The 27,604-nt window shown below is 49.5% G+C and overlaps 1 protein-coding gene and 1 pseudogene across 2 annotated transcripts; both read left to right on the plus strand.

Moving 5' to 3' along the window:
* The first annotated feature begins 702 nt into the window (after window positions 1-702).
* LOC144179392 (uncharacterized) lies at window positions 703-27,604 on the plus strand. Of its 2 annotated transcripts, XR_013324218.1 has the most exons (5): window positions 703-783; window positions 5,210-5,392; window positions 9,247-9,457; window positions 16,823-16,943; window positions 27,000-27,137. XR_013324218.1 is itself a non-coding variant. In XM_077707728.1 (4 exons), the coding sequence occupies exons 1-4, from the start codon at window positions 718-720 to the stop codon at window positions 27,446-27,448; spliced, it is 909 nt and encodes a 302-aa protein (XP_077563854.1). In that variant the 5' UTR covers window positions 703-717; the 3' UTR covers window positions 27,449-27,604. The 2 variants fall into 2 exon arrangements, 1 of the variants encoding a protein (XP_077563854.1); XM_077707728.1 differs by lacking the exon at window positions 16,823-16,943 and having other exon boundaries at window positions 27,000-27,604.
* Window positions 878-1,906, plus strand: LOC144178851 (uncharacterized; annotated as a pseudogene).

Below are 27,604 nucleotides of genomic sequence, written 5' to 3' on the forward strand. Positions count from 1 at the left end.
CGGCAGCTGCCGCCTATATGCAAGCAAGCAAGCACGCAAGCAAGCAAGCAAGCAAGCAAGCAAGCAAGCAAGCAATTAAACAAACAAACCAACAAACACACCGTGACGCCTGAACGGCAAGCGCAGCGTATTAAATTGGCTCTGCCGCAAGGCATGGAGGAAAAAAGAATTTAGGAGCCGGCCCGTCGCCACCCAGGCAGCTTTCGCAATCCGTTTATGCTGCTCGTTCCCTCCGTTCCACACGGCGAAAAGTGGGGCGACTTTGGTTGTACTTTTTATTGCTAGTATCCAGACTTGTTCAACACCGACTGGAAAGGGAGAAGGCATCAATTCTTCTCCCTTTCCACTCGCGCTACGTCAGCTAATGGGGCGGATGGATAGGACGGCTGACGAGCCCAGCCCCACGGAGGGGATCACCCCACCTGTCACCGCGACGTCACCACACCACACGTCCGGCTGCAGGGTGCCCCTACTGCCCCGCATATTGAGCCTTCATCGGCGTGTCTTTTTCCGCGTGAATCTCTTTGCTGTCCAGTCGCTCGTTTTTTGCGTGTTCCTGTGAGTGTTTTCGTGTGTGCGAGTTTTGGCAGTGTCGAAGTAAGTCCGCTGAGATGCCGTGCAAGTGCTGTACCGCCACCATCCAGCCGTCGTGGTACCCCGCTGCCTCGGCAACTACACCGGGGACACGAAGGTACCCATGTTCAAGTTACCGAAGGAATGAAGACTGAGGAATGCATTGATGCACGCGGTGCCGCGAGAAAACGTGTCACCGAGAATTCCAGGGTAAGCTTCTTTTTTTTCATTTTTGTATAGAATTGCTCTTTCATTGCAAGAGGATACACGTGCACGTGCAACTGGCTCACAAGACGCACTTTTGTATGTCAAGCACCGATGGGCTTGCTTATTGGAGGTAATTTTTTTCCAGGTATATGAACTTCACTTCGCGAATGAGGATATTATCCGTGTAGCCACGCATACAGATAAAGCCTCTGGCCGCACCATGACAGCGCCGCTAACTCATGTGCGCCTTCGCCAGGACGCTGTACCTTCGAAGTTCCCGAATTGTCCAGGCTATATTTGTAGGGAAGCTACGAAGAGGGAAGAGCCTGACTCCAAGCCTGGCGCGCATGGAGCATGCTGCCGTGCAGAAAGCCATCGCTGAATCCAACGAGGCGATTGGCAGAGCTCGCGAAGAGAATAAAGTAAATGCCTTAAGCGAACTAGCCAGCTACTTGAGGAACTAGGAGAAGAATTTCTGGCACATAATCAAGAAAAATTAGAGGATTTTTTTTTTAATTCACCTCGTCGAAGATGAAGCGCCCTGGCTAAAGTACTCTGTTAGCGTCAAAGGAGACTTGAGCGTGACGGTACATGCAATGAAAGCGGCCATAAAAAGCTAGGTGCAGATGTGTGCGTTTCTGAAACTGCGAGTAGTAAACGGGATATCGTGCAACTCCTCGAAAGCATCGAGAAGTGGGACGGGGGGCTGAAGTCTAACTCAGTCGCAGAAATTTGCGACGCTGTTTGTTTACTGCTAGGTCAATTGTCGACGTCCCAAGAAGAAGACAGCAGCGACTGCATTCGTTTTCTGAAACAGCAGGTCACTTTACACCTAGCAAGAAAACAGCGCAGACGCTACTCTGCTGATTTCATGGTGTTTTACTGCCTCCTCTTCACAATATCGCCCCATGCGTACGCTTACATACGCAGGCATGGAAGCATCACCTTGCCACATGCTATGACAATCAGGTCAGTGTGCTCGTCGTATGTTATGAGCCCTCTACAAAAACATCCCAGTGAAACATTCCTTAGTTACATAACGAGGGGAATTTGTGACATAAAAGGCGACCAGTGCTTTGCGACCGTAATGATAGACGAAGTCCACATAAAACCATTTTTTGATTAAAAAGGGGGTAATACTACCGAAGATGCTGGCCAACGAAGAACAATCTGACTTCGACGCCTGTGAAAATGGTCACACGAGTGAAACAGAGCTAAAACACATTGTGCTGTGCAGCACGAACGTTTTGCTAAAGAACTTCTATGGCAAACTGAACGACAAACTTGTCGATTCTGCTGGTAAGTAAAAACAAAAAGGAAAGCGGCAACTCTCCAAAACAAATAGGTGTATAGACCCTATGCGAAACTGCTTGGTGATCTAGCAACACTGATGTAAACTAGACCGTCGGCCATATTGGTACGGGCGCCGATCGGGAAGTCCCGTATTGTTTACTGTGGAAGAGTAGGTGACGGTAACGCGGTATGGCTCAAACTGGACGGTGTTTTCCGGCTCTCAACCGCGGATTCTGGACGAAGGACTTGCCTGCGCTGCCAAGTGTGTCTGAAGACTCATACCACTCCGGGTGCCGCGTGAAGACCCATCCGAGCGGCAGCGAAGCAGGGCATGCCGCCTAGCCACCGAGGCGCATTGCTCGCCTTCATCGGTGCGGACAAACACGTGCGACTTGCAGTAAGTAAATCCTTCTTTGTTTTTACTTGACGCGAGTTAACCGGTATGAGCATTTGTAGAGCACTTTGTTCATTGTTGTTTACCACGCAAATGCGTAGCGGCGACCCTGTCGCAGTAACCCTGAAAGAGACAATCGCCAGACCGTACCGCTAGTGGGTGGATTAGGTATTTTCAAATGCTGTACATCGAATTTACGGGATGATTTTTGGCGAAGATGTTTACGGAAAGGTTGCGGCCGTTTTCCGTGACGGTCGTCCGCCCGCGCGTTTGCCGCAAAGCAATCGTGCTTTGCGGCGAAGTCAACTACAAAAGCGCACATATGCCTTGAGTTTTCTTTTTTTGTGTGTGTTCATTATTTATTGCGCATGCTCTACGCAAAAATCTGTTTGTGTGTCTTTCTTCTCCTTTTTTGGCGGGGGGGGGGGGTGGTTGTGTTTGTTTTTAAAGCACATGTTTTTGGTGTGCACGAATAGATAATACAGTAAAACCTCGTTAGCTCGAACTCACTGAACTAGAAGATTTTTTTTAATTCGATGGGTCATCGGTATAGCCCGAATGTTTACCTGTTTATCTCGAAAGATTCTGGAAGTAAGTTCCAGATAATCATATTATTGGACGAACACGATTATGCGGGTACTGGTATACATCATTACCCACGCTGAGGTTTTTAAATGTTAACCTTCCTTCTCTTGAAAAATGCATTAACAAAGCATGCAGAGATACTTGCACGCTCGAACTTGACAAACAATTTTGACATCATTGCTGTTTGAGGTGTAGATTATTGCCCTTACAACAGTGTTAAGCAAGACACAAAATCTGGTCATTTTGAGTCTGTTCCTTACGGCCACTGCTTTCTGCTCTGTCCCTTTGCCATAAACTGTAGCGGACTATCCTTTTATCCTGTCCTTCCCTGAGTGTTATTTACTGATACTCTCTCTGTTCTTGCAGGTTGGGCCTCATCCATGTGCTCAGCAGCTGCTTTCGCTCCCAGAAGAAAAGTGGCCGGCCCTATGTTGTGTGCCTCACCTTTGAGACGGACAGTGGGGCGATTGGGGAGGCATCGTGCGAGTGCCCGGCGGGTTGCAGTGGAGCATGGAGTCACATCCTGGCTGCTGTGCACCTACTCGCCCTCTTGCAAGCCGAAGGTTTTAAGAGGCGCCACCGGAGCTTGCGTGCACTGAGCTGCCACAACAGTGGGGACGTCCGAGACAGCAGGGCATCAAGCCAGCGAGTGTCCAAAACATTGACTGGAGAAGCCCGCGATAAAATCCCCCCCCCCCCCCCCCCCAGTGACAGAAACAAGGACTGGCATGGCACCTGAAGGGTCACCATGAGCTACCAGCAAGCATTCATGCCACATTTCGCCATGGTCATCTCGAAAGCACGCAGAGGCTGGGCAACGTCGTGTTTACTAGACCGCGACATGCAGGGGTGTGCGAATGCTTCTTTTTGTTCCATTTATATCCACAGTTATATCCACAAAAACGCAAAAGCACTCAAGCTGATGCGCGGCGGCCTGATGCAACTGTGGCCGTTTTCTTTTTTTCTTTTTGAATAAAACTTGAAAATTGTCTCAGCTACCTACATCAATGTCCACTATCATTACGTCGGAGGCATGCATGCAGCATGTGACAAACTAGAGGAGTGAGTGTATTTTAGTCACAAAATATTCGACAGTAAATACATGGAATGACAATGGGCACCAAGTTAACTTGACGTAACAACAAACCTTTCAGCCCGGCAAATCGGGAACCAAGTGCAAAAGCTCGATTATTCCACCGTTAGATCATCATAAAACAGTGTTCGCCACTTCTGCAACGACACGCGGCTAAATGCAACGTAAAGAAACCAACAACACACTCCCATTCCGTGCGCGCCCGCCACAGAGGAAATTTTCAACCGCGCCGTGACGGCGTAGTGCGGCAAGAAAAGTTTGTTTACAGCCCTAGGTAAGATAAAAGCTCGTGTAGGGACTACGCGGTACCATTTAACAATGAAATGAAGCGGGCGCAGAGCCACAGGGACGAGTAAAGAAACAGCCTAATTTTGGCAACGTGTGGTACTTTTTCCCGGTCGAGCGCCGCTGTCAGTCGCGTGACTAGGCGGCGCACGCTCAGGCTTCATTTAGAATACAAAGGCTGGACAACAGAACTCCAACACAGCTGTATTTTTCATACGGACAGCGACTACGGAACCCCGCACTTAGCGAACCAACGACAAATATTCGCTTCAAGCGCACCGCGCCCAGCGTGTCTGCTCGCGCCGGCACAGTTCGCGTCACAAAGTTCGTTCAAAAGCGTGGAACTTCACGTACCTTTTCTCGATTTGAACCGGTATTTCCGCATTGCGTGCTCTGCGGCACGAAGCAATGCTCCGGCATTGTAGTCCATCACCAAGAGCGGTCAATGCCCGCCTTCTATGTTTTGCTAATTGGTTTCGGTTTCAAACGACCGTACCAAAATGGCGGACCTAGTTACCGGAGTCGACGTGAGATGGCGGGGCGCATTTTGCATAGGGTCTATTGCACCCAACCTGGCACAGACACAAAACGAAACTAGATTGTGTAAATAAATATTTTGCTCCTATAATTTTCTTTGCGTCAAATTTATTTTAGGTACACGCATGCTCGTTCTGCGCATCTGCGCCAGATCGGCCCTTGAACAGTTCTCCGATGTTTTTGCCAAGCGCCCTATCGTGTGACCTCACGGAAAGAGAGCTAAGGCCTTCTGCCTTTTCCAGCCGGTGTTGACTTGCGGCGGGACCCTCCTCTCCACCGCGACATGGCCTCCAGCGAGTCGCTTTGACGCTGGCGCCAGATTCGCCTTTGTGGTATCTACCTGTAGAGACATGGCCCTGCTCGCCGCGTTTGCCGTCGTGCTCACCCTCGTTGCAACGGCTGCGAACCCGACGCTGGCTCCCCAGGTGAGACTTAGGCAGAGGCATAGCCAGGGGCGGCACACCGGGCCCGTGCCCCCCCCCCCCCCCCCCCGAAATGTTTCGTGCCAGGCTGGGGTGCGGTTCAAGTAGCCTGAAGACCAACCTGAAGTCGCCTGCAGGCGAGGAATTAACCTGCAGGTTTAAGGACATTCTTGTTCATATAAAGCTAATAACAAGGGCTACGTCAACGTCTGATCCCTGTGCCTGCTCCAAATGCTGTACATGTCAACATATACAGCCCGGCTGCATTTCGCGCCGGATACACCGAGCTGCGCCAGGAACCTGCCGCGAGCCTATCCAGGCAGTCCCGCTGTTTCGCTGGCGGAACAGCAGGAAAAGCCTCATATAGGCATACATGTGGTCTGGGCTTTAACGTGTCATCCCTTGTCTTTACACCAGTGGCGGTCCCAAGGGGTGGGGGGCGGGCGAAGGGGGCGATCGCCCCCCCCCCCCCCCCCCAAAGAGGTCCTCAGCTTCTTATTTTTAGTTTTTTAAAGCATTCCACTAGCGCGAGGCCGCAAACGGCGTGTTGCGACCGTCAGAAATGCGGGCTCTTCTAGCCTGCCGTTACACCGCCTAAGGGGCGCCAAAAACCACTCTGTCGCTAAGTGGTTTGTGCGTTCACACGGCATACGCGCACACGCCTGCATGGTTATCACCTCCTCCGCAGAATTGCCGCAAGGGGAGCGGTTCTTTATTCGCCCTCCCCCCACCTCCGCCCCCCCCCCCCAAAAAAAAAATTCCCCCCCCCCCCCCCCAAAACCAATCTCTGGGACCGCCGTACAAAGTGTGATAACATGACAGAGCGTATCACTGTATATTGTTCAGTCAACCATCAATCCTTGATAAGTTTATTTTTCTGCCGACATCGCATTTCATTGACTATTGCGGTTCCATAATTTATGAAAAGCATTGCTCTGCCCATCTTGTATTTCCTCCACATCAACAAAACTGTACTATTCTCTTTATTGCGGAGCTTTTTCTTTCTGGCACTATTCCATTGTTTCCTTGACCTCCCTCTTGGTTAGAATCAGCATCACGTATTTGCTTAACCGGACTTTTACTGAAGCTATGTCTGTTTTGATTTAACGGCTAGAAATAGAATGAAACTTGACAAACGTGCAACAAGCTCAACATTCAACAGCAGTGCAATAAGGGTTTTCGTTAAGCGTAAGTTTACTATTCACGTTACCAGCGCAAAAAATAACAAAAAGGTAATTACTTAAGGACGAGGACGTTCGTTTGCTAGCTTCACCGCCATAGTATACGAAGGTGCCGCACGTACTATAATGAGCAATATGAAAGGGAGCACAGGAACGCGTAGAAAACACCCTCAGACCCAGCTATGAGTGATACGCAGCGGCCGCCGTCGGAAACGAAGTGGAAAGGGGGACGCTGTTCCAACAACTGTCCCCATTCCTGCCGTGCGTCTCGACGATACCATATTATCGGCGAAATGGCGTAGGCTGCTGCTTTGTCGGAATGCCAGCGCGGTGGGAGTGCCAACAGTTAGTGGAAGAGCGCCCTAATTTCCCCCTTTGTTTTTAACAGCGCCATCCGCGTATCGCTCCGAGTCTGTTTCGACGCTGTTGGCCACGCGTTCCAGTGCTCCCTTTCATATTTCTAATAATAGTACAGTCCACTTTGATTCGAAGGTTATCGCGGGAAAGCTACTCCTTCTAATGAAGCAGACAGAACAACAGCTTTAGCAAATCTTCCACGCCAGTTTCGTTATCGTCGGCGTAGATAAAAGGCAGCCAAGTCTGTGCTTGATAACAACGAATGTAGAGCTTGAAACCCAAAGAAGGTCAAGTCGGTCGTGCGGGCCATTGTTGCAGCATGGAACAGCCAACAAGGGAGAGAAGAGTGCGAAATCACGATTTTCATGGTTCCGAAACGAAACCGTAGGCGGCCTACGGTTTCGTCCCGGGACCGTGAAAATCAACATTTCGCACTCTTGCCACACTTGCCCAAGCGTGCCACCGGCCTACGAGGCCGGTGACATGCTTGGCCGCTCGATGCTGGCGCGATAACCTTCAAATCGTGCTCGACTGTACTTCATAGCTGATAAGAAAACTTATTAGTCCCTTTCCTAGAAGAAAATCTAAAACACGAATCTTGAAAGTAAACACACAGTGGTGGCCTCCACTTCCGCCTGACAAACTTCGGGGACCACCCTACAGTCACGAGCACACTCATCATCACGCTCACGAGCGCGTGCCCGCATAACCTCCTGCTGTACGGACGAACGAATCACGCGTGGCCTACCCATATACCGGCGAACGGGAATTTTGGTCATCATCAGCAGCATCATCATCATCATATAACGTCCATAAGGTGTGCTTTACTGATAGCGTTCAGCATACACAGATCGCATGTTGAAGTACGTTATTTCAAGCTTCCTTTGAAAACAACGCTCGAAAAGCCTTGCCTAGTATACATATTTCCCCCTCCCACCTTTTGGTCAACCGCCCCCCCCCCCCCCCTCCCCCCAAAAAAAAAAATCCTGGCTACGCCCCTGGACGTAGGGGGCGACCCCTGACCTCTTGGTGCACGCAAGCATAAGTGCCTGCACGCGCTCAGCAAAACGCCGCGCACAAATCGCCGTGCGGCCGGGGCACGGAGCTCCCCGGCGTGCCCTCGCCATTTACTCTTGGTGCAGGTTTCGGACTTGTCGAACAGGCAGGGAGTAACAGGACGCCGTAGGTGCGTGAGCGCTGAGTGGCAAGTAATGCGAAGCTCCCTTTCCACTCAACAAAATACAAGTTCGGTTCATTAGAGAGACTACTTTGTCCTGATAACAGTGGTGCCAATTCTATCGCAAGCTTAAAAATAGTGGCAATTTAAAAAAAAAACATGAAAAGCATTGGTGACTCCCTGGCCACTTTCTGGTAACTTTTTTATGACATCACAGAGTCTTCTTTGTGCGATTGGTGGCCGCCGCACTGAAACATCCGGCGTTCGATAAAACGGCTTCCATAAAACGGCTTTCGACAAAACGGCGTTCGATAAACTGTCCGGACCCCCTCATGGAACTTTGTAGCGGGGCAAAGGGAGGTGAGGATATGACAATGACCGGAATCGGTTGCCGGAAGAGGACCTACCGTGTCAATAACGAGGCGTCTAAATGGCTCGGAGATTATGGGCACCAGTTTCATAGGAGCCCGTGCCTTATCGCCCTGCTTACCCAGCCGTTGGCACGTCTCACACGTTCGAACAAACTCCTCAGCATCGCGGAAGCACCCTGGCAAGTAGTATTCCTGTAGTAGCCGGTACTTAGTTTTTTTACACCTAAGTGCCCGGACCACGGGCTGCCATGAACCAGGTGCAAGAGGTTCTTGCAATAAGCCCCTGGCACAACCAACTGATCAAACTGCACTCCCTTCCTATCCCTGTACCTACGATACAGTATACCACCACTTTCCTGATAAAGAACATTTTTCTTTGCAACTCCTTCGCTTCAGCCCAACTTAATGTTCTGAAGTGTTGCGTCACGTTTTTGTTCAGCTATCAGGGTAGGTTTATTCCTAACAACTCTTGCAGACTCTCGGAAGTGGGTCGGACAAACACCTCACCTAAGAAGTCGGAAAATTCATCCTCGTCTCCAGGTTGTTCCTCGAGTTTAGAGCCTTGCGATGTCACCCAACTTCCATGGCCGGAAGGGCGCCTTTACGCTTAGAGTGCTGCTCTCACCCATGCACTGACTGCTGGGTGCCACCTCGTTTGAACTGGGCGCTATCGCCGCCAACCCCCGAGCTTTTGAGCGGGTCAGCGCTTGGACGACTACCCCAAAGTTCAAACCCTTTTGTCGCAACCATTCTCTGTTCTCTTCCACGCAGCAGGAAGAATGCCCGCCGTCGACAGAGCCGTGCAAGGCGGAAGAGCCCTTCTGTGGCTCGGACGGCCGTACTTACCTGACGCGCTGCGACTTCGAACGGGCCCGGTGCGAGGGCGACAGCCATCTTAGCAACTCCGTGGAGGTCAGCCACCCTGGGCCGTGCTACGAGCTGACGCAATCACCAGCTTCTCCGGAAGAATATTTAGTTCTGGGTAAGTGACTAGTAGAAGGCTTTGTTGGGTGAGTTTTTTCGTGGCTTCACAGAATTAAAAAGAGCGCAATGGACAAGGACAGAGAAACACAGTAGAGTATGGACACTCTACTGTGTTTCTTTGTGCCCACCCATTGCGCTCTTTTTTTTACTTTTTGTTTGGCGCTCTTTGCCCCAGCTGGCCTTGCGCCAAAAAACTCCAACCATCATCACCATATTTTTTTTTACTAAGTAACTAGCTGGACGTGCACTGCTGGGGAAATCTTCCCTCTGATGGGGTATGCAAATAGCAAACTTTTCACTTAAATTCAACTTTATACGAGACAGAAACGCGGAGTTCAAAATGTCCCTTCATATTACGTACGCTATTTTCTCCGCCAAGGCTATCCATAAAATGCACAGTTTCAGCTTGTCCTAAGCCATAATGTTGGCATATAGCATTTTCTTTATTCGCTTCCGAGTTCGGGTGCTCTCAGATATGTCGCAGCGTTTACGCAGACGAATGGAATGTGTCTCATAGCCGACATGATGTTGTCACTATTCCAAAAAGACTCTTTTCGGTGCCACTCCAAGTTCTACGTAGCACCAAAAATAAGTTGTGGGTACTTTGTTTTTCGATGTTCTCTTGTTGTTAGTACATGTTTTTTTTTTTCGCCTAAAATCGTAAGCGTTATGTTTTACCAATAAACTTTCACCCACGAGCAGTGCTGCCAACTGGCACAGCGCCTCCACTCATGTCATATTTAACCGCATGCAAGAAATCCCCGTCTGTATATAAAACTGCTGGTTGCAGCTCTTCTTCGCGCCATGAGGGAGTGACTTTAATGATGTCGGTAAATTTCAGATTTTCTTGGTGATCCTGCAGAGCACCGCCCCTTTATTTCAAGACTAATATGCAGATTCGAAGCATGCAATAAATAATTTTGAGCAATACATTCCATGGTATTGCAGCGAAAAACGCTACCAACTCTTTACATGCCTCCTTGCTCGTTCTCCTCCGTACGATTGTGCCTTATTTATGAGCTTCATTTATTTCGTCTCAAGCAGGCGACAACAGGTGACCGGCAAGGTCGATTTCTTCTTTCACATTTTTTTCTAACTTTGTGGACTTCTCGTGTGTGTTACGATGTGGGGATGTGCTAAGGCGGCTATAGCCCACCCTAGTGGACAATCGATTAGGAAATCGCCCATCTGTTTGCGCAAAACATCCGGATGGCATATTTTTGCACAAAGATGGTGATGGTGATAATAAAAATTTGCGGTGTGTTTTTAGACGTAAGAGATGATAACGCATCCCTCATTATCGTTTGTACATGTTGCGTAATTGTTGCTAAGCAAGAATGGCTAGGACGAGGTAAATGCGCCGAATGTCTGGCGCTTTACGTTTGCATTTATTGATCTCGATCGTAGATGTGGCGATGACGTTTCTCGCTTCCGACGGCGCGTTTCGACGAGCGGCGTGCGGCACCACCGCTCACCACCCGTTTCAATTTGGCGCCACGGCGTCAGGGAAGCAGACGACGCGCCTCCGTCGCTATAGCGACGGGGCGCATGCGCAGAGAGCAGTGGAAGCGCGATCAAGTGCGAAACATCCCCCTCGCGAGGGGCACGATCAAATGCAGAGCATTTCCGGGGGCGCACGACGTTAAGTAGTTTGCGTTACGTTAATGTTGTTGCACTTGTGGCAACTGCTGACGAGAGAGCGCACGTCAGCAGTAATTTGAATGAGTCAACGATATAAGGCGCGGTAGTAGCGTCCCATTCTGTGTCGGCTTTGTGGCGCAGTGGGTAGAGCACCATGTACATTGCGTTCCGCCCGCAGGGTCGAGGGATCGAAACCGGGCGCCGGATAGAATTTTCTTTTATATAGTAGGGACAACGACGGTGCGGACTACGGACGTCAGCGCGGGTGACATCATGAGTTACTGAAATTCTCTGCATTTAAAAAAAAAAGGTTGCTACGTGGTTTCCAATGGTCGCACCCGCAGCCCCATAATTCTTGACCTCAGGCGAATTTCGACAAAATATCTCGATCCGTTGCTAGTGGGCTTCAGCTCACAGTTCACATCCAAAAGGGCGGCAGGCTGAGCCTCAGAGAGAAAACGGGGAGGAAACTAGCCCTCACTCTGTAATGTGAAGTTCCTTTGTAAGAGCGCGTTGACATCTACTGTCAAAAACTGCGGTAAATGCTTCCAACGAATTAATCGGCAAAGAGCAACTACATTTAATTTATTGCGTGACAAATTTTGTACCAACTTGATTATCTCCTTGTTTAAAGGGCGTTTAGGGTATGCGGTATCCGAGTGCTATGTCACCACGTTCGAACCGAGAATACCATTCGGCCTTTTGAAGCGTTGTGACAGCTTCCCTGTAGCTGCCTTCCCTCAACTTCACTAAAACTCGATAAATGCATGCATGTTGTCTCTACCCATCTGCAATCGCAAAACTGGAAAGTATGGGAACAGAGTCTCAACTTCCCATTCAAGAAACAATGTGCTGATATGATGACCCCTTTTGAAACGATGCTGCTTGCCCAGTTGATGTGGAGGGCAGGGAGTAGGGCATGTGTCAGTGGCAAAAGTTGATAATAACTGCGCTCCCCCGTCTACAAAAAATATGGGGGTTTTTTGTGACCTCCGGCTGATATATGAGAATGTACATCCTTCGTCACAATTTTCAATGCCAAGCCTAAGCCTTCTGAACCGCAAAGAATTCGAAGAATTTAGCTGGAAGCTTGAAATGTAACAAAATATTTGATGACATTAAGAGGGAATGGTATTTTCCGGCATAAAAGGCTTCAGCCTCGCTCGGGAACTAAGCTTGTACTACATTGGATTTTTCGCGGCCTGTGCACTTTCGGCAGACCTAGAAAATTTTGACAAAGACTGTACGTGTATATACTGGTGCATGCTGCGTACACGCTCACGCATACACACTTTAAGCAGATTTATTTTTGCGAAAACCTAACTGCTTTGTATCTTCTCTAACCTAAAAAAAGCTCCGTTAACAACTTACATAAAAGATCGAAAAGAGATTTTTTTTTTGCTCGGTATCAATTTTTGTTAGTATCAACCTATATGCGCAAAACATTGAAAGCCTGCTATAGCCTTCTTACAGGGGCGAAGACCCTTAGGAGCTGGGGCTGCTGGCGTCTCCTGTCGTCGTCGTCGTAATCGTCGTTTCATGTAGTCCCGGTACTTAAACACTGGAAACACTCGTTTACGCCTCGCGCTAGACCATTACGCGTACTAAAAAAACACCGCGACACGCGTTCACGCCTCACGCTGGAGAGCTTCGTCCTTCAAAGACAAGAGACTTTTACAGCAAAGCTGTATACCTCTTTGCCTAACAGTTTCATCTCCGTTGGCCAAAACGCCAAGGCGCCAAGAATACACTTACAGCTCCATGCTTCGCCCCTCTTCAGGTTTCACGTTAGTGGAGATGACCCGGGATTTTAAATGCAGAGCATTTCAGTAACTGATGATGTCACCCGTGTTGGCGTCCGTAGTCCGCACCACACCCCTCCCTACTATATAAAAAAAGAAACACTATCCGGCGCCAGGTTTCGATCCCTCGACCCTGCGGGCGGAACGCAATGTACAAGGTACTCTAACCACTGCGCCACAAAGCCGACACAAAATGCTAGGCTATGAACGCGCCTTATATCGTTGACTCGTTCAAATTACTGCTGACGAGCGCTCTCTCGTCAGCAGTTGCCACAAGTGCAACAACATTAACGTAACGCAAACTATTTAACGTCGTGCGCCCCCGGAAATGCTCTGCATTTGATCGTGCCCCTCGCGAGGGGGATGTTTCAATGCGTCTTCCTACTGGCCAGTACACTCGTCGCCATCTGTCGGATGTTGTGCGAACCCTTTGCGGCTGATGGCGCGCGATTTGAAACGACATTTGCATATGATCAAACTTTTTCCAGAAACTGGTTAGGAAATGTACTCACACGCGCGCACACAGGCACGTACGCACGCACAAACACAGGTGTTCCCTGGCCCCCACCAAAGTTGATCCTGCGGCTACGGGCGCTTTTGAGTAAGAGAATCTACCAGCATACCTCAGCCCTCCCTCTGGCTTTGTAATCTAGGTCTCAGCGGTGCAGGTGTTTCACGGCGACAACCGGTGTTCCGCAAGGGTCAGTGTTAGGCCCTATTTTGTCCTTAATCCTGATACTGATAAGATTATATTTCGAACTAATATGATACCTAGAGTCTTCAAACTGACCTTAATAACATTTCGAAATGACGCGAAACATAGTGCCTAGGATAAACACACCAAACTGTTTTACACCCTTTTTGGCCAAACAGGGTGTAGATTAAGTGGGAAAAGGGTGTTGGGAGCCCATTACACGATTTTTTCTTGAATCTCAACACCCTTTTCCTAGCTCTACACCCTTTTTGTGTGAAAAAAGGGGTGTTGATCAATTTCAACACCCTTGGTTTTTCTTAGGGTGTTGAACCGGTGTGTAAAATGTGTTCAGCTGTTCATTGAATAAGGCCATGCATACATGTATAATTGCACTGTAAAGAACAAGACATCTCCTCATACCCTCCTCTACTCGTAAGAAATATTCAAAAGCAAATAAAAGACTGTTCGTCTGAAATGATCGCTCGTTTCCATATACGATGTGTCCCATACCCCAAGTTCAGCTTTGGCACGTGAAATATCAATTTGAACATTTAAAATAAAAAAAACTATACTTGTGTGGCAAAAAGGGTGTTGAACGACGGCAACACGCTTGGCTTTCTGTAGGGTGCTGAAAAAATGTTCAGTTGCAAAACAATTACACCATCTTCCCGGAGGGGAACCCTGAGTAGTATACAAAGCAGCCATGGGGTCGATTCAAGTGCCCATTAGTTTTCAGTTCGTCGTTTCCGTTAGGTTGAGGTACGTAGTCACCGTTATATTTACCGTTTGGTTTCCATGGTAACTACCAAACTTTTCACTTACCGGAACTACGAAATGGGAAATTGCATTGACCCCATGGCTGCTTCGCATACTACTCAGGGTTCCCCTACGGGAAGATGGTGTAATTTTATAGGAGCGGGGTGGGGTGTGTTAGAGTGGCGAGGAATTAAAGAGAGAGAGAGAGAGACGTATGTGGTATGAGTTAGTCTTTATTTAGGCGTTATCATCATCATGTTCAACGTAGGTGACATCGAGCTGTGGTAGGCGTTCCGCTTTAATTATGACCGCCTTATGGTCTGTGAAATGTAAAGTCAAGGACTGTTGTAGTGGATGAACCCTAAAGTTGCTGAAGATGAGGTCGATGCACGTTCCCCGGATGGTTGTGGGCTTCTTGTAATCACGGCCCGCCGAGACTCGCCGACGCACGCCGACGCCGCCGCCGACGGTGAAACGTCGAAGGCGCGTGAAGCATGCTCGTCTCGTGCCGACCCAGGAAGACACCGGCAACACTGTCGCTCCAGGAGCCCTTAAAGGGGAAGCGTGCTCGTCTCGTGCCAGCCCAGGAAGACACCGGCAACACTGTCGCTCCAGGAGCCCTTAAAGGGTAAGACACCACCGGGTGTTCAGCAAGCCGAGCATGCGCAGTGGGGGCGTGGACGCCGCACGGCGGAGGGAGGTGCTTCGCATCTAAAAAACAGCGCAGCTGCGGGTCCACCTAGTTTCTTCCGGTGTCGCTAAGTTTTGTTACGTTTTCTACGCTTGGCGACGTTCTTGCTAAGTCAGGATAAGCTCTCAGGGGCGAGGCCAAGTGTAACCGTATTTTACAAGGCTGTTCCAGTGTGTCACCCCCACTGACAGCGGATCCGAGAAACAAGCTAGGTCGACCCCCACCTATGCTGTTTCTCCAGCCTTGCACCACCATTGCCAGCTGCGCCAATTCTTTTTGCGTTTTATAATCCAAAAAAGACTAGCACCATTGAAATGGTGTATTAAAGGTACGTATGCGCTTGCGCCTTCTGTGATAACGCTCGGACAGGCTACAAAGCCGGCTTCACTGGTATAATACCTATATGCTGTGGTGCACCCTTTAGAGGGGGTGCAGTTCGTTTTCTCTGTCTTTTTTGCTAACGCCACCGAACCTAGTTCAATGTTAAAAAGCTTCACTTGTAATAAATTATGCCAATTTATGTTGTGTGAAACATCGTGAGGTACAAAACATACTCCGCTTGTAGAAAATGTTCTCTCCACCCGTGTAAACGGGTACGAAATACCTCCAAATCTGGAGGTCTCTTACACTCTTTTTCTTAGTTTCGAACACCCTAATTTATAGCTTTACACACTTTCGGGAAAAAAGGGTGTTGAGATGGCGGGGATTTGTCTAGTATTTGATGAAATTCTATGACCCATTGAGCATAATAACTACCCCTCGATTAAAACGTTTTTGCAAATCCGCATGCTGATTTGTATATGGTTACATTAAAATGCGTAATTCCGAAATTAGCGCTAAATTATCTTATTTTTGCGACAAGTCCAACGGCTCTATTGGAGGACTTGCCTCTGCTTGCTATAAAAGCATGAACAGCAGATGTATTTCTAAGTAAGTATGTACTCGCTGTCCTCATGCATACAGTTGGTTTCCTTGTTCAATTCATTTGATGATCAAGTCACTGGTCGGTGACTCTGGCTAGTTTCGGTTTCCGAAATTGTGGCGATCCTAGCGGCAGGGTGCTGCGGCGTGGCCCTTCCCTTTCTCTCAGCGTTTCTTTCTTTCCACGCCGTGCATGCTTCCGCACCTCCTCACTAAGGTGGCTAGAATTCTAGCCACCGTATCTTCATGCATGCGCAACAGCTCACCGGCGCCAATATTTTTTTTTTCTTTCTCTTGGTGCCCGCGGCGGACCAGTTCGGTGCGTGCGTAAGCGAGCCGGCGTGGGAATGGCTGCGCGGGTTGTCTAAATGCCTCCACGGGCTGAAAGGTTCACTGCATTATAAAATATATTCGAATGTATTCTAAATATGGGGCCGCGGGGGAAGGAGTGTCACCAGTGCTGCGCAGCTCTCTGGTGCAGCAACACTGGGCGAAACAGTTCGGCCAAGTTTCTCGTCTTCTCCAAAGATGACAGGTAAGCAAATTAACTTTTTACAAGTTGTAGTGATTGCCAAAAAAAGCCGACCAATCGCACTCTTCTGTTTTCAAAATAGTTCGTGCATGTAACGAAAAGTTAATGAGACATGTCAGTCGTCTTAGAGTGGAAACTAATGTGTAAATATATCCCAGCCTTGCAGGTACACAAAGTTTTAATAGAAGTAAACGCGCGTTCGGCGCGCACACTCTTGCTCAAAAGGCGAATTTGAGGCGGCATTGCCGTTTTATGATTGCCTTAGTAACTCCTTGAACGTCGATTCAGGATTCTTATCAATGTATTTTTATTGTTGTTTCGTGCAGTGGGTGTGAGTATTGGTTGGGGCCCCAAGTCTAGGAAGGTTTGAGACTTCATTGGACGTTTCCTCTGGTGAATCGCCTCAATCCTTACAAAGTCATCACGCTGCACCTGCTCACAAATAAGGCAAGCTCAACTGTACGCGCTTCTTGTCATTGACTTCGTATCTATTACGACGGCGATTGTTGGCGTTGGGGCGGTGTGATCTGACAAATTCTTCCTGTGCCATTTTGCTCCAAAAACGGATATTTGCGGCAAAACTGCTGCCAAGCGTTGCTTCAGTGCTCCGAAAAATCTGGCGTAATACCGCGGTGTTGAATGCCACTCGATTTGCACAGGGATCAGTGGAAGGCCAAGCCGAAATACATGCGTTGTCTGCAGCCCCCATTACAAGCGCTTCGCTCATTAAAAACAAAAACAAAAAAAAACAAAGTAGCATTGCCGGATTTGCTCTTCAATCTAAGGTGCGCGCCCGCGCCTTGTCATCTTATCACGAGTGGCCTTGCTGTTCTATAGTTCTAAGTTAGAATCGTCATGGCTTATCGGACAGGATGAGATAAGAGGCGCGGCCCAGACACGAGCCAGAGAGTAGCTTGCGACAACCTAGCCGATATCTGCAAGTAATGACCACAGTACATTCGGCTTACAATACAGGAAGGCTTTTTTTTTTGCGCGCGTCTTCTCGCCCCCCCCCCCTCCCCCCGGTAATGACACTGTTCACGGGCCATTAAAAGAAAAGACCACGGAAAAGACGGTGCGTTCGATTTGTGCTGCGATTGTGTTCTGTGCTATACGACGTGGCTGCGCATTATTTTTGTACGCAGATATAATCCAGCAATAAGTGGTCAATAGTGTTGCAACAGTTTTTTCTCGCTGAATTTTGTTGGTGTGAACATGATTTCTCGGCAGTGTATGCAGTTTAATGCCCGGGTTAACGCTTTATTTCAGAGTTTGCGTTAACTGGCCAAAAAGGCAGGCCTTGAAGCATACCTGTGCGTGCTTTCTTTTAATTTATAGGTTCCCGATTACTGTGTCTCTGAACTGAAACGAATTTCTTGAATGTCTAAGAATATTCCTGTCTCGAGGCGAGCCCAAGAAATAAGAATAAATTCATTGGGACCTGTCAAGTTCTTTTCTCCTCCCGCCGAGGTGTGCGGGAAAAGAAATCTGTATAGTGACTAAAACTTTCGACGTTCTGCTTGCGTAATCCATTATTGTGTACCTAAATGTGTATCTCGCACGTTTTTTTCCTATTGTGCAATATTGTATGCCTAAATTAGCATGTCATAATTTCGCTTAGAGTCCAATAGTGTGTTCATAACGTGTATGTGCAATATATGAGTGTAGCGCATGTTTTTTCATGACTTAGAATCAAAGATGTCCTCATATGAATTTTGAATAAAAGAAAACCGAAAAGACATGTAACGCTTCAATTATTATCGCCACAAAGAGAACAATTCGACACCAGAAAACGCACTATATGTTTTCTTTGTTCAATTATTAAACCCGTTACTACACACACATACCAAACGACGGGCGGCGGCCATTCCGAGGCATCACCGCCGCTCGTCCAACTTTCGCGCCTGGTGCCATGAGCAGCGGCCGGCGCGAAAGTTGGGCGAGCGTCGGTTGCTGCGGCCGGCGCCTCGCGGCCCGGCCCGGCTGCCTCGTAAAAAATGACGTCAGCAGCCTCCGCGATGTCACCAACCCCCTTTCCCCCATTTCCACTCGTTGCCATGACGATAAATGCAACGTTTTTCAGACGCCACGTACCTCTACGTGAGGATTTGGCGCTGTTGGCGCGAATTACGCGGGACCACGGTGGATGCTACAGAGGCCGCCCCGTGGTCAAGTGTGACTTGTGCATGTAGAATGTGTGTGTATGTGATGCTGCGCTCTCGGCCCATCCACATCGTGACGCGTAGCTCCACTGCCCACTCTCTTATTTTAGGGTGTTGAGCAACCTTACACCCTTTGTTAGGGTGTTCACACGAACACCCTTTTTCATCTTTACACTCTTTTTTAGCCAAAACACCCTTTAAGCGGTTCGACATGGGACACGATTCTTACACCCTTTTTGGCCAAAAAGGGTGTAAGAACGATTAGTGTGACGGTTAACAAATATAACTTCAGAGAGCTTCGCAAGCAAATAGCCCCACCAAACCACTCACTTATTAACTCAGTGGCTCACCTTTAACCTAAGTGACTATGCATAAATATCTTGAAGTTCATATTACCCATAATTTCTCCTGGGAAAGTCACGTTATAAACATATGCAACACTGCCAACCTTACCCCTGGATTTTTAGGCGCGAAGCACCTTTGGACTTCGCAATGCCCGTTGCTGTCCACGCGCACATCATTGTAAGCGAAATCCGCGCGCCATCTATCGAGAGCGGCGCATACTGTAGTACCGTCCGAGCACCATCTGGGGACAGCGCCGCAAACTGAAGTAGCAAAGAGCGCGAATTTCAAAAGGTTCAAAACGCAAAAACAAAGCAAAAACCATAAACTGTCAACGATATTTCGCGGAAAACGAGCAGTGGCAATTACAGTTGAAACGACAGTGACTACTGTCACGTCAGCCGAATTCGGGCCAATAAAATCACACATCTCCACCCTGTGAACGAGGCCAAGGGTGCGAAGTACTGGGACGCGAATTGTCTTTCGTGTGGCGCTTGTCATTTACAGTGCATTTACTGCACCTCAAAATCATTTAAAACTCAGAGTGCATCAGCACGCACGGACGATGACGCTCATCACACAGGCAATACACAACTTGCATCCCAGTGCTTCGCACACTGGGCATCGTTCACGGCGTAAAGATGTCTGTTTTTTTTAGATGCAAAGCATATCTTGCTCTCGGTTCCGTCGTCCGTCGTCCGTCCATCCACCGGCCCTGGAAGACACCGGCAACTCTGCCGCTCCAGGAGCCCTTTAAGGGGAAGCGTGCTCGTCTCGTGCCGGCCAAGGAAGACACCGGCAACACTGTCGCTCCAGCATCTCATGGTCGGGGCTATGTCCCTCCCTTGTTGTGGCGCCGTCCACACCCCCACTGCGCATGCTCGACTCATCTCGGGCCGGCCCAGGAAGACACCGGTAACACTGTCGCTCCAAGAGCCATTAAAGGGTAAGACACCACCGGACGTTCAGCAAGCCGAGCATGCGCAGTGGGGGTGTGGACGGCGCAACAACGAAAAGGGAGGGACATAGTCTCGTCGCATCTAATAAAATTACACCATCTTCCCGTAGGGGAACCCTGAGTAGTATGCGAAACAGCCATGGGCTCAACGCAATTTCCCATTTCGTAGTTCCGGTTAGTGAAAAGTGTGGTATTTACCATGGAAACCAAACTGTAAATATAACGGTAGCCACATACCTCAACCTAACGGAAACGACGATCTGAAAATAATGGGCACTTGAATCGACCCCATGGCTGCTTTGCATACTACTCAGGGTTCCCCTAAGGGAAGATGGTGTAATGTTTTTGTCGCAACTTGTTGCACCGGCTATATGTCATGTCGCGGGTGTTATATAATATATAGCACCGGCGCTAAGATATAGATAACAACGGTTCCAACATATATATGCCGGTGCCGGTTATATGTATACCTATAATGGTGCCGGCTATATGTTATCATAGTGTTAAATATAGACACTCATGCGACTGAAAATCGAATATGCCTCATCTGTCTGGGACCCTAGCTGGTACAAACCAGCTTACTCCAACACTGCAGTAACAACAAAACCGTGTTGCTAGATCTGTGGGAAAACCGCGCTTCGGCTTTTAGTGGCGCCGAAGAAAAGAGACACAAAACCTGGCATCCATCGCAGCAAGCGTCGTCGTGTTTTTTCGAAGACAAAGCAAAAGCACAGCTCGCGCTGCGTGCTGCACGTACAGCCTCTTCATCCTCGTCTTCCTTGCGCGGCTCTTTTTAACCACGTGACAGTTCATCGCGAAGTTCAAATACAATTTACAGCATCCTCCGCGCCCGACAAAGTTCACTCGCCCAACTCCAACGGGCACAACAGCTACTTGCCTCGTCATTTCTCTACCTCCTGGTAAACGACTTTGCATGCCCAAACATGATTATCGATCGATAAGTGCACCGTGGTTATCTACAGTTTACAATATGCTCCGCGCCCGACAAAGTTCCTAGTTTCCTTCCCCAACTGCAACGCCACAACAGCTGTACCAGCACACACTTTGATTTAGAAATGACACTTCCAACACATTGTCTGCCCAATAACCAAAACCTGTTCAAGCAGTTGCGCAGGAGTACCGTTGATATCACTATGGGCATGGTCCGGTGCATGCTGTCGATGATGAGCTTCCGGCAATGATGATTGGGGGGTTGCAGGATCGGGTAGACTGCCTCTTTTGAAGCCACCACGTTGTCAGAACGTGTATTGAATCTCAGTATTTCATGATTTTCCAAAAAAGGTTGCAGGTCATGAATGCGGGTCCCCTGGGAAAAGTCACGTACAACATCCGACGACTCTCTGGAAATACCGTTGCCTGGCGGTGACGCTTCTTCGGCACCAGCTTGCCATTCAGGCCCATGTCGCCACATGTCAATCATAAACAGGCTCTGTGCAGACATGCCTTTGCTGGCTAGGTCGTCCGGACTGATCGTTTCGGAGGAATTCACCTGAGGACTTGGGTCTTGGAGGTCCGGAACTCTTTGCAGTGGCGGGAAAATCTCGCCGCTAAAGTGGGAATTCGTTCGAAGAACGCACACTTGGCTGCTCGCTTTGTTGCGTGTACCTCCACCGCGAGGTAAAGGGCCTTGCACAGTCCAGCCCATCTTTGTGCTAGTTGCGATCAATGCAGGATTGCCTTCGTCCCACTTAGTTTCTCTGGTACTCGACATCAACTTCCAGAGTTGATCTGAGCCACTGAGAACACTCACGCCTGGCTCATGATTAATGCCGGGATATACGACTTCGTCCACCAGATGTTTTCCATCGGCAGCCATGGCTTGTAGAAACGGGATATCACTAGGTGGCTCAGCCATCTCTTCGCATATGAAGGGCACGACGATAGCTTGAATGTCGACAGTCAGGCTGGCGTGCTGACTGCGGAGCCCAAACTTTACTATTTTGTACCGACGGTTCGGGCCGCTGGTTCTACCAAAGGCACTGATGGCAACTTCGGTTTCGGCAACAGCAGGAAGCTTCAGCTTAGAAACAACACTCTCTCTCACGAACGTTCTCTGGCTCCCATTTTCAAGTACTCCACGTATGTAACAACAACGTTCCGGCGTCGTCATCCATGCTCGAAACGTTTGGAGTAGCACGTCATTTATTAGACGAGTCCCGGCCGCGGCGGCCGCTTTTCTGATGGAGGCGAAAAGCAAAAACGCCCGTGTGTACGAGATTTCGGCGCACGATAAAGATCCCCAGGTGGTCAAAATTAATCCGGAGCCCTCCACTACGGCGCGCCTCATCGCCTGCGTTGCGTCGGCGCGTTAAACCCCACAATCAATCAATCATTTATTAGACGAGGAGCTGAAGAGCCTCGGGTGGCTACCCGCATCGTAGCATTGGACCTTTGAGCACTGTTGGATGACGAAGTCTTCGCATAACGAGTGTTGCACATAGCTGAGGCGTGTCGCCATTTGCATGTCTGACATTGCACTCTTCGTCGGCAATCACGAACTACATGACCTCTAGCCGGGCACCGGAAGCAACGACCGTCGGACGCCAGTTGGTTGCGCTTCTCTGCCAGGGTAATGTCGCTCGTGCAGTCCTCAGTCTTGTGCTGCGTGGCGGAGCAGAAAAGGCAAGACGAGGGAAGAGGGTTCGTCTTGTTCTGAAGACACGCCGCGGCAGGAGTCGGAGTCTGCTTCTTTGGGGACCGGTTGAAGACTGGGGTATCGCGTTCAGATGACTTCCGCCAATCGTTGAGGAGGGAAGTCTTTTCTCGGCACTCGACCTCGATTCGGAGAAACTTGAGTAGCCTGTCGAGTTCATCAGACGAAGTCTGGGTAGTTCCTGTGGCATTCTCCGTGTTTTCTTTTTTGTAATATTCTACCACAATGTCGGCTGGGATAACTTTGAGCAGCACCTCGTTCAGCATAGCTGTGTACGAAGCCTCTGTGATGCCCAAGCTATGCAGGCCCCTCCGGTTCAGCTCCACCGTGTCCAAAAGCTTCCGCAAAGCAGGCACGTTGCTGGCTGAGCTAACAGGTTTGAGCATTCGCAAATTCTCCAGGTATTTGTGCTCGATTATTTTGACGTTCCCAAACCGGCGCTTGAGAATTTCGAGCGCATTATCATAGCAGGAGTCGGTCACCTGAATTCCAGCAACGGCTTGCGCAGCAGATTCATCCAGTAGGGAGATCAAGTAATGGAAGCGATCAGCGTTGGACAGCTTCGTGTTCTCGTGCACTGCATGCCGAAACATGTCCCAAAAGGACTGCCATTTGCTCACTGCGCTGTCAAATCGAAGAAGCTCCAACTTCGGAAGCCTCGCTCCGAACTCACGCGTTGGGAGTTGGTGTCCGCTAAGTGCTGTCTCTGAAGACGCAGTGGCCCCAGCGGAAGGTGGAAGCGAAGACGGAGGCGTTGCAGCGATCTGCAGTATTTCAATGTGGTGCTCGAGCAACGCCAACGTGCTGTTCGCGGCGTCGTCGTACTGCATGACCACGGCCTAGTTGTCCGCCGCTGGGTCATCGGTCAGGTTTCTTTCAACTTCGTTGTTCAGGTCTCGAAGATCCAAGTTGCTGGCACGCAGGCGTCCGTGCAGGATTCGAAGTCCCGAAAGGTCGAACTGATTCGACTGCAGGACCTGGTTGACTTCATTGATGATCCTTGAGTTTACGGCTCCTCGTGAGGCCCGCTTGTGCTTCGCTCGCCGAGACCCGTTCTGAAGCGTGCTTTAATCGAACATGATCACGATGATGATGATAGGCACGAGGGAGGCGAGGCGTCTTCTTTTTCAACATCCTCCCCCGCGCGAAGATGGCTAAAAGTATCACGGCGTGCTAGAGTCCATGGCCGATAAGCAGTCCAGTTGAAAGGTGCCAATAATTCAAATCCGTTGAAGGAAGAAGGGTCAGGGAGCTCGCCGCTTCTGCTTCCACCGATGAAATCGATGCTTGTTAGCCAGCCGAAGCTTGGAACTCTGGCCTCGATGAGCAGCTGCTGAATCTTGTGTGTAGCTGAGAGCCCTTGAACCGACGAGTTCACCAGTGGATCCAATACCCTTTTTTCGCCGGTAGGCTTTTCCGTTCTTCATAGACGTTTGCGCTATTTGTAACGCCTATAGTAGCCTCGAGGAGTTTGGAATCGAAGGCATTGTTTCCTTTTGACTTGGCTTTCGCTTAACTCTCTCTTTCGCCCTGGGTCTGTTAGCGACTCGGTGCATCCTCTGCATTTTGCCACAACGCATCCACTGGTGCCGCTTGCGTCTGACTTGTGCCACATTGCGAAGCAAACCACTCCTAAATTTATTCTCTATCGGTGTGGTTGTTCCTTTTATGCCTTTATGGTGACATTTCAGAGGTTTGATGCGATCTTTTACTCTAGGAAACATGTGCGGATGATCAAGAAAAATAGTAGCTTTTTTCTCTGGCCCTTCAGATAGTCCGCTGCTGTCGGCTTCTTGTGATTTCTCGTGGTCGGATACTTCAACTGCCGGATTTGTCATTCTTTGTATCTTATAGCCAGCGGTCGAATCAACGGTGTTTTCCGCTTGCTCTAGGCTCTCTTCACCCAGGAGAAACCCACCCTGCTCTGAGCAGTCATTGTCCGCCAGATGGCACGAAGCATCCGCGGCACAGCACCCAAGACAGCCGTTCTTCATTGGCAATATATCTTGCAAATTGGATGCTGGATTGTACTGGCATCTGTGATTTGGGAGGCCAACATTGCTCTTTCCATTCGGTGTTTCCATATTTTTCGTATCTATATCTCCACCCGTTCGGTGCTGTCGGAGGCCTGACGAAATTCGGGCTTTGACGGACGCTATGCGAGCTTGTGGGTTAGTTTTGGGATGGGTGATCTTCATTTCCAGTTGGACTTTCGCCGATATTACCCTGCCTTCAAAATCAAAGGCGTCAAACATCTCCGTTTCGAGCTTTTCAATGTCGACGGTATTTTCTATTTCCCGGTTAATATTTCCCAGGCAATCGTTTTGGTCAGTCAAAGTTTCCAACATGTGAGTCAACTCACGTATCGGTGGATGCTCCAGGCGAAGAAAGTCTTCTACCTTGCCGATCACATCTGCCAGTTTCTCCCGTACGATCCGCTGCCTTTCGTATAGGGCCTCCATGATGCAGTCCAGCGTCACACACGTCGTTGATGATGGGATCGGACTCACGGGCAAAAGGCCAGCGCGAGAATTCTGGCAGGTACGCAGCGGCGAAGGCGCATCTCATGTGTTTCAGCAAATGTGCAGCACGAATGGGTCCGGTTGATTTCTTCTTCTTTAGCTCGCCCAACCTTTCTGAACGGGTTCGCTGGTATGGTGGCTTCATTTTTTCCCCAGAGGGGAGAAGGCGGTCGCAAGTAAGCCAAAATCCGCTCGGTGTGGCTCACCTCTGGAGGTCCCTTGTTCCCTGTTCTCCCGGCGGTTCGTCGCAAGCTCGGAGAACGTCGAGCAACGGGTTTCGGCAACAAAAATGTGGGAAAAGGGACAAGCCGCCGAGACCTGTTCTGAAGCGTGCTTCAATCGAACATGATCACGATGATGATGATGGGAACGAGGGAGGCGAGGCGTCTTCTTTTTCAACAAGATCAACACTATCGAACTGTGCGGATCTGTCCAGTGTGACAGAAATAAAAAAAGCATTTAAATCTTGTTTCAAGCTTAAGTACGTACAAAATTTAGTACAAAAACGAAATTCTTAAACAACCACTGTTTGCTGACTACACTTAAGTGTTTTCTCCAGTTGACCACAACCTCAAAGTTGGTGTATCACCCTGCAGAACTGAACAGTATCACGACTCTGTCGTTCGTTAAACCAGTGTGCACGGTACAGCCTTCCCGCTTCCATAGTCTGCATCACTTGGGCCTGCCACCTTCAACTGGGTAGTTTATGAGTAGGTTCATTCATTGCAATTTTTTTCTTTTTTAGTCCCTCTGTATGTTGCTGCTGTATGCGAATGGCGGGGGGTACGCTGATATTTTCGGTCGTGTCCAAGCATTCAGGAAGGTCTGAAGGCTGGGAGACGGCGAGGTCAGCGGAGGATAGGAAAGAGCAAGCCTCCTGCGCAGCTGATTCCCCGGTGCCGCCAAATCATGGCCAGGAGTCCCGTCTATGCGGACTTGAATGCCATGCAGTTGTAGGGTCATTGTTTGCCGGATAATTTGGTTTACGGAAGGGTGCGTTGAAAATGGTCGTCGAAGTTCTTAAAATGCTTCGTAGCAATCGGTTAATATTCTGATCTTTGTTGGTATAGGTTGATGGTGGTCGTACATCAAGTAGTCAAGGGCATACAAACACGAAAAGAAACTCCGACTGAAGCAACTTACGCCGAAGGATCACGTTTCCAACAGGCCTTCCCTTACAAGAACCCAAGAAATATTTATTAACAAATTCTATACAGATGCATCATTTTCACCGGAAACAATTCGCAAATGGTACTACCCCCACATCAACCCAAAATGTCCATACTGTCAGCAAGCCGTCACGGCTGATTTGCACCACCTAGTCTGGATATGCCCCAAACTCTCTCGATACCGGAATTTCACTTCCCCAAACCCAGATCCCTCAACCCGTATCGATCCCCTCACATTAGATGAACACACCTTTAACCTTATAATACGGTTCGCCACTAAGAGCGGTCTAGCGCGAGTTATATAGCGATGTCCTACACCAGTGAATGGACCATTCAATGCTGAACAATTGTCCTGTGGAAAACTGATGCCGCCTCCCGAAGACCACGAACTCATACGAGCCCCCTTCAACCATAAATCCTCCCCTCCCAACTCCCCCCCAAGGCCTCCGGCCTTCCCTTTTTGAATAAAAGATTTAACAACAACATGTTGCTGCTGTTTTTTTTCTTGATTACCCCACCACCCTTTGTTACGTCTTAACCTTGGGCGTTGAGTGTAAGAAAATGTAATGAAATAAAACGCCTGTATGGCGCTGAGCGTGTATAAATGAAATAAAATTTATCGGTAGACTCTAGAGAAGGAGAGCAATCGTGATTTGTCGCTGCGCATGTGGTCCAGGTGGCCCAGGCAGCGCAGGCAGTCCCGGTGGCCCAGGCCAACCCGGTGGGCCAGGCGGCCCAGGGGGCCCGGGCAGCCCAGGCGGCGCAGGTGGTCCAGGTGGCGCAGGCGTACCAGGAGGACCAGGTGGTGCAGGCGGCGCAGGTGGCACAGGCGGCCCGGGAATTGGACCAGGGGGATCGGCCGGCCCAGGCGGCGCAGGTGGTCCAGGCGGCGCAGGCGTACCAGGAGCCGCAGGGGGTGCAGGCGGCGCAGGTGGCACAGGCAGCCCGGGAATCGGCCCAGGCGGCAGGGGTGGCCCAGGAGGCGGAGGCGGCGCGGGCGGACCAGGAGGCGCACCAGGGGGTTCAGGTGGCTCAGGTGGTGCAGGAGGCTTGGGTGGGAAAGGTGGACCAGGCGGCGCAGACGGCCCCCGTGGCCCTGATGGCCAACGCGGCCCAGATGGCTAAGGCAGCGTCGACGCAAGGATTTCAAACCAGAATATTGCTGAATGACAGCTATATATTTTTTATGTATTTACCAACTCGATTAAATATGTAGACCCATGCCATATTGATAAACAGTGTGTTATTACTACAGTTACTCATAAATATACATGCCTTTAA

Source organism: Haemaphysalis longicornis, unplaced genomic scaffold, assembly GCF_048455015.1.
Source record: "Haemaphysalis longicornis isolate Haplotype H1 unplaced genomic scaffold, Haemaphysalis longicornis Haplotype H1 scaffold_4, whole genome shotgun sequence".
Classification (NCBI taxonomy): Eukaryota; Metazoa; Arthropoda; class Arachnida; order Ixodida; family Ixodidae; genus Haemaphysalis; species Haemaphysalis longicornis.

Bases quoted from the DNA above. Each gene is read 5' to 3' on its own strand.
- LOC144179392 (XM_077707728.1), top strand. From the start codon at position 718: ATGAAGACTGAGGAATGCATTGATGCACGCGGTGCCGCGAGAAAACGT. The intron at 784-5,209 runs GTAAGCTTCTTT...TGCCTTTTCCAG, and splicing joins GTGTCACCGAGAATTCCAGG to CCGGTGTTGACTTGCGGCGG. The intron at 5,393-9,246 runs GTGAGACTTAGG...TCTTCCACGCAG, and splicing joins ACCCGACGCTGGCTCCCCAG to CAGGAAGAATGCCCGCCGTC.